Below are 10,456 nucleotides of genomic sequence, written 5' to 3' on the forward strand. Positions count from 1 at the left end.
CTCAGCACTGAGTTCACAGAAGGTGTAGGTCAGCAGTACTCTCTGTGGCCTGGCTCAAGAAGCAGAAGTGTCAGAGAAAGTCACGTCCCTTGAGACTAATCCTGCAAATGGCAGAGTTCTGTTAGAAAGGATGCACATAACATACAAATAATCTGCCTCGTGCCTGACCTTGCTGCACACTTCTCCCATGTTCACTTTTCTGTGCAGGTGACCGTTATGTGGTGGTAGACTGTGGTGGAGGAACAGTTGACCTGACTGTCCATCAGATCCGTCTTCCAGAGGGACATCTAAAAGAGCTCTACAAGGCCTCAGGTAAATGAATGTGTAGGGTAACACTTTGCTTTATGCAGCTAAAGCTTCAGACTTGTGATTCATACTGCCTCTTTTCCCAGGTGGTCCCTATGGCTCCATTGGGATTGACTATGAATTTGAGAAGCTGCTGTGTAAGATCTTTGGCCAGGATTTTATCGACCAATTTAAGATAAAGAGGCCGGCTGCCTGGGTGGATCTGATGATTGCATTTGAGTCTCGAAAGAGAGCTGCAGCCCCTGACAGAACCAACCCTCTCAATATTAACCTACCCTTCTCCTTCATCGACTACTACAAGAAGTTCAGGGGCCACAGTGTGGAGCACGCCCTGCGCAAAAGCAAGTGAGTGTAAACAGAAATCCAGGGCCCAGTGTCTGTACGATCTTGACACGATAAAGCTTTCTTCCATTTGTTTTTGATTCAGATTCATCTGTATTGTTGTTTGAAAAAGTGAATTTGACACCAGATTAGCTAGTAGTATGCACAATGATTTAAATTTGTGTCTGTGTGTTCTATGTCTGTAACTACGATTGAATTTGGCTGTGCAAAAGGCAAAAGACTCAGCTGTGTAGACACAGATGGAGCACTGGAGCTGCTGCACCTCTGACATGCTGCACTCAGTACTCAGTATATTATTTATCATCACTGAACAAATATTTTTAAGCATTACTTTGCTTGAGAAATTACCATGTTTGCTTCAATTCTCTATTTTTCATATGTAATTTCACATAAAAATAATTGTTTTCTACTACATGACCCCTCATGACCTTATGGTATGTAGCCCTGGGAATACCTTTTTTCCCACCCCTCTTTTTTAGTATGTTACTGTAGCATCTACAGTGGAATTTGAATTGAAGGAAGACAGCTTTTACTGTGCAAATGAAAGACCTCACGTCCTGATAAAAGACCACAGAGTCAGATGTCAGTGTTAAATAATAAAAGATTTAAATGGTAATATAACTTTTCAAATCCTGCCATTAGAGTGCTACTAGATCTTCTGAGCCCGCCATGGAGTCTGGATTTTAATGGTCCTATCTCATGTCTGTATCCCACAGTGTGGAACATTAAAATACATTTATATTATTGAAACGTGAGCCCTCAGTGGCCTCCAGGCTCCTCCAAGCCTAACTGGAAGGACTCAGACTATCTCTTTGTATTGGAAAATCTTGGGATGGGCCAACGCGATCACACACTTATGAGTTCATACTGTACATGAATTACACACACGGGATCAGAGCAGATTAACTCTCCAGAGAAAGACTGAGGGAAATAGCCTGCCAAAAAAATGTATGGCAGTGATCATAATGAGTCCTGGTCTCTCTGGATCAAGCTTCAGATTGGCTGACATTACTTTTATTCTTGTTCATTTTTCTGTCGAGCCTGCATAGATTCCAGTCTCATTGTACATCCTGTATAATGACAATAAACGCATTCTATTCTATTGCCAAGATGTTGGTGTCAGAGTGGCACCATTGTGTAAGTGTGGTTGGAACTAAAACCACATTGAACCACCAACCTTACAATTAGTAGATGACCTGCTCGACCTCCTGAGCCACAACCACCCCAGAGGGTGTGATTAGAGACTCCAAATAGTACAACTTTTGGGATGTCATCTTATTACTTAAAGAGTTAATGTTAATTTGCTCATTTTGGTCAGCTGAATTCCTTTCTTAGTGTTGGACTCAATTGTTCATGAGGATGCAAAGAGAATGTCAGGTTGTTGTTGGATTGTAAAAACACAACTCTCCACTTATCTAGCATTAAAATGCTGTGTGTGTGTGTGTGGGGGGTGGGGGGGGGGGGTTCTTAGGCTGTTTGACTAAACTGAAAATAGTTTGAATTAATGTGTGAAAAAATATTGTCTTGTGGACTCCACAAGATGTACTGTCTGACCACATTGGGAATCAAGGGACTTTACCTGTACCTTGGTTAAAAAGAAAAAATGTGAAACAGGACAATTAGAAACAAGCTCCACACAGCCGTGTCTGAATGACTGGCGGTACCAAAAAGCTTCTCAGTCACACTTGGGAAGGGTGTAGGATTTTCCAAATCCTTCTTTGCAGTTCATGGCACTGCGCAATTTGACTGCCCACCTTTGCTTTTCTGAGATGCATAGCACCTATTCTTTTTTGTTTGGGGGTATTTTGTGACATCAGTCAGAGTTCTGAGGTTAGCTGAGCCAGTAATAAAAGTGATATGAAGACTGTGGAATAGTCTTGATCACATATATTTTTTGCTATCATTTATAAATGTAACTTGGCAAAGCTTTGACATATTGTGAAATCTGACACAATGCTTACACACTTATACTTGTTACTTCACTACACTGCTTGATTTTATTACTCCATGCTAATTGCAGACGATAGTCAGAAAATTATAATTATCTATTAAACTGAAATGAATACAGTGGATGTAACAGATTTTCTCCTCTTCTTTCCAGTGTGGACTTTGTTAAATGGTCATCTCAAGGGATGCTGCGGATGAGCCCAGATGCTATGAATTCCCTCTTTAAGCCCACCATAGACCACATTATCCAACATCTCAGTAAGCTACATTCATAACACCTACGCATGGACAACCACATATCACTCACCTTAGGTTTAAGCAAGCTGCAAGTAAAATATTAATAATTTGCCATTTTTGGCTTTGCAGTAAAACTATAATAAAACTTTTAAGACATAGCCATTACTCACATGTGACTAAAGGGGGAAAGAAAGTACATGTACAGTATAATACATAAGTATTCAGTGTTCTAATTGTCATGAGTGACAGCAAACATCAAAAATCTCGATTGGGCTCAGTAACATCCTAAGCAACGTGTTTTTGTTGCTCAGTTAGAAAAGGACATGGCTGGTCGCTCCCTAAAACCAGACAAACTATATAATTCATAGCTTCCACATGAAACATGAAAGTAGGTCATATTTGTTGAGCATGGATGGGCCTGCTTGGATTTTAATTGGTTTGCTTAGGTAATAAACCATATTTCTTACTTGCCTTTAAAGATAGTCTCTAAAAAGCTAACAATATTTTCCAACTAAAGAAATTATGGTGACGGCTCCCTCAGAAGTATGAATATGGAAGAGTGCATTCATTTACACCCTACTGCTTACATGGTAAATGGACTGGTTCTTATATAGCACTTTTCTACTCTACATGAGCACTTAAAGCACTTGATAGAGCATGTCTCATTCACCCATTCATACACATTCATACAAGCACTTTCTACATCCAAGAGCTTTCTATCTAAAAATCACACTCCGATGAACACAAAGGCAGCAACTCGGGGGTTCGGTATCTTGCCCAGGGATACTTTGGCAGGCAGACTAGAGCAGCCAAGGACCAAACCGCCAACCTTCTGATTACTGGATGACCTGCTCTACCTCCTAGTTAACATCCAACTTCAGCACAGATAGTACTAACGGATATTCATATAGTAATTTAGCATAAAATAGACTGAACAAATGAGACCCTTGAAGCCTCCTCACACAGCATACATTATGAGCCAGACTGACAGAACACTATTAAGATACTGCTACAAGTTCATTAAGGCCCAGAGTGTGGAATCCATTAAGTGATCTGCCCAATGTTGTTGTTGTGTTGTTGTAGGGTCTTTACCGTACAATACAAAGTGCCTTGAGGTGACTGTTGTTATGATTTGGGGATATATATCAGTGGCGGATGCTGGTCTTTCAAGGAGGGGAAGCTCAATTTCGGCCTACATCATAAAATGTGTCCGTATTTATACGTAAATTCTACCCTCCGTTCCTTTTCAAGAAAATGATCTGTGACCCTGTCGTACCAACAAGGCTTTTTTTCCAGGGACTTGACTAGTGTCCTCTCAATGGCCAGCAGAGCTAGGCTGCTTAAACGGCCTTGGCCCATGGTGTTGCGGGTGTAAGACTTGAACCGCTTTAAACAGGAGAAGCTCCTCTCTACACCTGCAGATGTAGCTCCAATCGTTGCCACTAATGACAATAGTTTGTACACCTGAGGCATTGCACTGTCCAACTCCGGTCCACCACTTTCAAACTGTCTGCCATTATGTGCAGCTTGCTACCTAGCTAGGTTGCTAGCTGGGACTGGCACGAGGCTAGTGTGAAGTGTGTCCGCCTGTGAGTGCTTTGTGACGGTGGAGGGGCTCAGCAGCACCCGCTGGACAGAAACTGCGATAGAAGTCAGAAAGAGTGATAGAAGTCAGTCTCCAAACACAAGCAGCTACAAAAAAACCACCAGAAATAGAAGCACGATTTGTCGCTAGCTGTTTTTAACAAAGAAAATGCCGCTAAGACAATTAGGAAAGTCTCCAGTTCAACTCAGAACAGAATGAAAATTTAAAAACGCTCCCACGGATGTTTACACCAAAAGATCGTTGATTCGCTCATTTCGCTGTCAATCAAAAAGGGATTCAGCCTCAGACAGATCATCCAATCATCATGCAGAAGCTGAGCGTCCGGGCCGGCCGAGGCCAGCCCACTGCCCCATAGACCCCCAGAGACGCTGAGCGTCCGATGGGCGGGACAAAGCCCAGCATTTATCCAATGACTCGTTTCGTTTCGCTGCAGTCTTTGCTTTGCTATTGAACTCTGTGGACGCTGAGCGTCCACACTGTTTAAAGCACTGTGAAGCTGCGGGAATGAGTGAGAGAAAAGCCGCGTCATTACCAGTGATAAGAAGCTGATTCTGAACAAAAGATGAGCGCGTTGTAGTGCATATTTAGTCAATGACATGTACACACAACAGTATATATTTGATCACTTATTTTTTTGACATTTTAGGGGAAGCTGAGCTTCCCTTGCAGTCTTAGAGCAATCACCTCTGATATATATATATATCTGAATTTGAAAACTGAATTTGAGGCTATGAGAAAGGTTAGCATAACAATTAATTGATGACTTACAACTCATTTGCTCAAAAGCCTAAATATTATTAAACATAATATTTAGGATTATTAATTCAAATTCAGCTATTTATTATTCACTTATGAATAGTAAATTAAAACATATAAACAGAGCAATAACTAAACTGCTGTATGTTAATGTGCTCCGTGTATCAGTAAAATGCTTTCTCTTTGGATTCTGTGTTTCTCCTCCAGCCGAGCTCTTTGATAAGCCAGAAGTCAGCGACATTAAGTTCCTGTTTTTAGTGGGAGGTTTTGCTGAGTCTCCCTTGTTGCAGCAAGCTGTCCAGAACATGCTTCAGGGCCGCAGCCGCATCATCATTCCCCATGACGTTGGCCTAACTATCCTGAAAGGTGCAGTTCTGTTTGGCCTAGACCCCAGTGTGATTAAAGTTCGCCGCTCACCGCTCACATATGGGGTCGGCGTCCTCAATCGCTTTGTGGAAGGCAAGCACCCGCCAGAGAAGCTTCTAGTGAAAGATGGCACACGCTGGTGTACGGATGTCTTCGACACCTTCATAGCTGTGGACCAGTCTGTGGCGCTTGGTGAGATGGTCAAGAGGAGCTACACCCCAGCTAAACCTTCCCAGCAGGTTATCGTCATCCATGTCTACTGCTCTGAGAAGGAGAGTGTGGGGTTCATCAGTGAGCCTGGTGTCAGGAAGTGTGGGACACTTCGCTTAGATGTGAGTGGAACGGAAAGTACAGCAGCGCGCCGTGAGATCCAGACGCTCATGCAGTTTGGTGACACAGAGATCCGAGCCATGGCAGTAGATGTTTCCACCGGACGCACTGTCAAAGCTAGCATAGACTTCCTAAGCCATTAAGTAGATCATGAGAGAATTAATGCTTCAGAATTGTTGGAAGCTATCAAAATGGAAGCATACAGCTTACACATATACACAAACACATACACACATACACAAACACTTGTAGGCGTATGCACTGGAAAGGTTCAGTCACTCAAGAGTGGGAGATAGACTGAATGAACGTGTTCAACCTTAAACCAAGTGTAAATTCAACTGTAGGACCCACATAACATCAAGGTAAGGAGGGAAGCAGTTCTGAAGAGCTCAGTGTGTTTTAGGTCTGTCACTTCACCCCATCTATTAGTTTGATCCATTTCGTTGATAAGTAGCTTTCTAGTGGTCAGACCCTCCAGACAAACCCATGCACTCCATGGTGAGGCTACAGCTTTGTCGGGTCAAGTTTAAAAGCTCCTGACAGGAGAGATGAAGTTTATTCATGCTTGATATTATTTACCCATATCTATGTTAGGACAGCTTTTTAGATCTTGTATCTGTGCATTCAAGGGGGAGAGGCAGTCAAAGCCATAAATGATAAATGGACTGCTTCTTATATAGCGCTTTTCTACTCCACTTTGAGCACTCAAAGCACTCTATACAACATGCCTCATTCACCCATTCATACAAGCGCTTCCTTCTACAGCTAACTGCTTTCTATCTAACATTCACACACATTCATACTCTAACGGTTGCATCAGAGAGCAACTTGGGGTTCAGTATCTTGCCCAGGCACGCCAACTGGGGTAGCCAGGAATCGAAACATCAACCTTTCAGTTAGTAGGTGAGCTGCTCTACCTCCTGAGCTACAGCCAGTATTCCATTGCAACTGAGAATTCATCTTTGCATGCTTTGTTTTCCTTAGCAGCAGATTACTGGACAACATCTATTATGGTGAGGTATGTTGTGTCTGGTTGCTTCACTACAGAATGTGATAAAGGTGAAAAAGGTCATAATTACATGCTCAGAAGAAAAAGATAATTATATCTCAATACTGATAATGTTCTCAATGTTCTACTTAAATACAGCTTCATTACAGTACGGAGGGCTATGCCAGTAGTTTTGCATGATTCTAGGACAGGATTAGGTTGATGTCAGCCTTAATGTCAAAATGTTAAATTTTCAATATATATGGCCAATTTGACAACTGGACATTTGCAGAGTTACCATCCATTCCCATCCTGTTCACACAAGCCTAAAAGTACCTGCATTACTGTGTAAAATTGTTCTGCTATGAAGAATATAATGTAAAGAGTTAACTGTGGCATTTTTGGCTAGCCACTAGCAGTAAAACAAGCTTGACATGTTTTCACACAGAACAACATTAATTTGAAATTGTGTTGAATGCAGCTCATTTGCTAGTATTCTAATTGTCCCCTAATGGGAGATTAGTTACAATTAATCTCTGGCTCGCTTCCACGGCGTCCCTCCCCCCACACCCAAACGGTCACAGCAGATGGTTGCCCCTCCCTGAGCCTGATTCTGCTAGAAGTGTCTTCCTGTTAAAAGGGAGCTTTTCCTTCCCGCTGTTGCCAAGCGCTTGCTCATAGGGGGCATCTGATCGTTGGGGTTTTCTCTGTGTTGTTGTAGGGTTTTTACCTTACAGTATAAAGCACCTTGAGGTGATTGTCGTTTTGATTTGGTGCTATATGAATTGACTTGAATTGAATAGTTGGGCAGGTAGTTTATATGTTTAGATTTTATTTAGCTTTTTGACTGAAAACAGCTTTCTTTGTTACTATAGTCTATGAACATGATGAATTTTACATGCCACATAGGCACTTGATAAACTGTAATTTAATATTGTTTATGAGTGTTACATAAGAGATAATATTTGTGCTTAGCTTATTCATAGCAATTTACCAGCAGCTTGTTTAGCTTTGCATAGCCTTGTGCATGCGGGGCTTGGCACACTCATAGTAATCATTGTACTAACTGTAGAAATATGAGTTTTTACTACTTGAGGTTGCTGACTTTTAAAGTTGTGTTTTACTTTCAACTTTTGTTGCTCTTCCTCATCACTGGTTGCTCCATTGTCTACCACTGGAGTGGAAAGCATCCGCTACCAGGGAAAACAAAAGTGCTATCCTCTTCATGTTTTGGTTGTATAATCAAGTCTTTATACCCAGTACTACACAGAATTACATAATAAAAGTGTATTGCCACTTTAGCCAGTAGACTAAATCATGCAAAAGTACCAGCTTGGTCCTTTGATGTTCCAGTGTTAGGGTTTCAGTGATTCCAGGAATGTGAAATGTGCTGAAAGCTTAACGAGAGAGTAACCATCAAATGTGCTTAATTGTTGCCTTTATTAGTTTTTGCTTCTGATTATCAGCTGTGGACAGAATGTAACCTGCCCACCTGACCTCTTTCACTTTAGTTGCAATTATGAGGTGCACCAGGCCAGTTGAGACAAACAGTAGTGTGTTTATTTCTGTAAATACAGTATTTAAATATTGTACAGATTTTTAGCATTGTATCAGCAGCTTCAGAGCCAAGAGTGCATATATATATATATATATATATATGTGCGTGTGTGTGTGTGCACATGAGCGAGAGCTTGTTTTCACATGGACATCTCTCAACATTTTTTTCTCACCAGCCATGACATGAGAAGCAGCTTTGCTGTGTTCTTTCAAAGATAGGATGTGTTACTCTTATTTAGCAGTCACTAAGGAAACTTGAATACCTCCGTCCTTAAAAAGTATTTCACCCTGTAGTGTCAAATGGTTGCAGAATCTGAATGTGTATCATCTCATTGTCCATCAATTTAAAATATTAATCCTAATAATTTACATTTCTGCTAATTTCCGTGCCTCAAGGCCTTGAGGCAGAAATTGATGGGCCGTTATTAAAGACTGAGGTACAGTCAGCAATAATTATACAGGTAAAAATCCCCAGATTATTATAAAAGATTTAAAGTCTTAATCATAAGAGTGCCTGAATAACTGTGATGTCAAGATTCTGTGACCCACTTAATACATACAGTGCATACCTTCACCCTCTTAGCTCTTGATATTACCAGTGTGACCTTATATATAATCACTGAGCATCATACTGATTCATCAAAGGTCACATCAAAACTTTGAACTCATTCTGACATCCTTGTGGGAAAAACTAAACTAAAGGGGCACTGCAAAGTTAGACAGGCTGCTGGGGTCACTGGGACATCAGTCTGCCCTAACAACGTAGTAACACCAATTATCAGACATCAATCTTGCTTTTCATTTGACTAAGCAGGGTTAGATGGACTGTTGAAAGAACTAATCACTGAATCGTGGGATTGGGCAACAACCCCCACAGATATGAGTCATTTTGTGCCCTAGAGTTGAAGGTCTTAATTATTAGCCATTTTAAATCCATTTCCTTTGATCTTTTGTTTAAACTGTGAATTAAGGCTTCTCTGGCTTTTCAGTGTCAATGTACAAAGCTGCACAAGCTTCAGTGCCCTCTGCTGTCTTCAGCACTCTTCCTGCAATGCACGTTTCGCATGTCACATAGGAATGACTACAACAAGAAGTTTGCTATTACTAATACACAAAATCATGTGTATTGTTCTCTCTTTGAGCTCATAGCGACCATAACAGAGCAAGACTTCACAAACATTAGTGATAACTAAACTAATAATCTTTCATTTTATTTAACACACCTCTGTGCTCACAAAGGATAAATGTCTAATAACACCATGTTTGTCTTTTTTAAAATTAGATCATTGCTATGTATTTTGTGCAACTTTGAGTATTATGTGATGCACAGGGTACTGTTATGTAGCAGCTTTATACCTAAAGCTATGGCAGAATTATTTAAAGACATCTTTAGCTGACTTTTTAGCTGACTCTATTGTCGGTGTGTGAAGTAGCATTTTCAGTCGGTGAGCCTGAAATCAGGTGATTCAGTGGATGTAATTTGAGGTAGCAGTCTCACCAGCTTGCATCATGTACAAGCATCTGCTTAAAACTATCTAGAATATACAAGAATGCAGAAGAGTTTGCAGCTAAAATCACGGAGCTTCTAGTTAGATCAGCTCAGCCACTCTGGAATGCAAAACAATGTAAACATTATTGTTTTAGCCCTTTGTTGTTGACGCAAAGACATTTTCTCTTTATTATTCTTTATTGTTTTGTCTCTTGCAGTTTTTCATGAAGTTATTGGGTGTATTTTGCCAGGTATTCACTGTCACCAATAAAATATATGTTTATTTCAAATTTCTCTGTGTACTGTTTTCTGCTCACTTTATGCATAGTTAATTGGGGTCATTACATAGACTTTGATGGCAACCAACAATGTTAAAAAAGTTAAGCAAGATGTGTTAACCCACATCCATAGCCAGCTTTTTGCAGCTACTGTAGTTCTGAGTAAGGAAAGCTCACTGTGACTTTGTCATGGCTGTAGTATCTGCTGCTATGGTTCTAGAATTGTATTGTTTTCTCTTTTAAACAACACAGTT

The 10,456-nt window shown here is 40.7% G+C and overlaps 1 protein-coding gene across 5 annotated transcripts in view; it reads left to right on the forward strand.

The window, feature by feature from the left end:
• Positions 1–10,214, forward strand: part of hspa12a (heat shock protein 12A) — a 77,769-nt gene extending 67,555 nt beyond the window's left edge. For all 5 annotated transcript variants that reach the window (XM_030725230.1, XM_030725232.1, XM_030725234.1 and 2 more), the window contains 4 exons: positions 208–312; positions 393–651; positions 2,750–2,853; positions 5,402–10,214. In XM_030725230.1, the coding sequence (XP_030581090.1) occupies positions 208–312; positions 393–651; positions 2,750–2,853; positions 5,402–6,033 (1,100 nt within the window). In that variant the 3' untranslated portion in view covers positions 6,034–10,214. The remainder of the gene's footprint in view (positions 1–207; positions 313–392; positions 652–2,749; positions 2,854–5,401) is intronic.
• The last annotated feature ends 242 nt before the right edge of the window (positions 10,215–10,456 follow it).

This window comes from Archocentrus centrarchus, unplaced genomic scaffold, assembly GCF_007364275.1.
Source record: "Archocentrus centrarchus isolate MPI-CPG fArcCen1 unplaced genomic scaffold, fArcCen1 scaffold_50_ctg1, whole genome shotgun sequence".
Classification (NCBI taxonomy): Eukaryota; Metazoa; Chordata; class Actinopteri; order Cichliformes; family Cichlidae; genus Archocentrus; species Archocentrus centrarchus.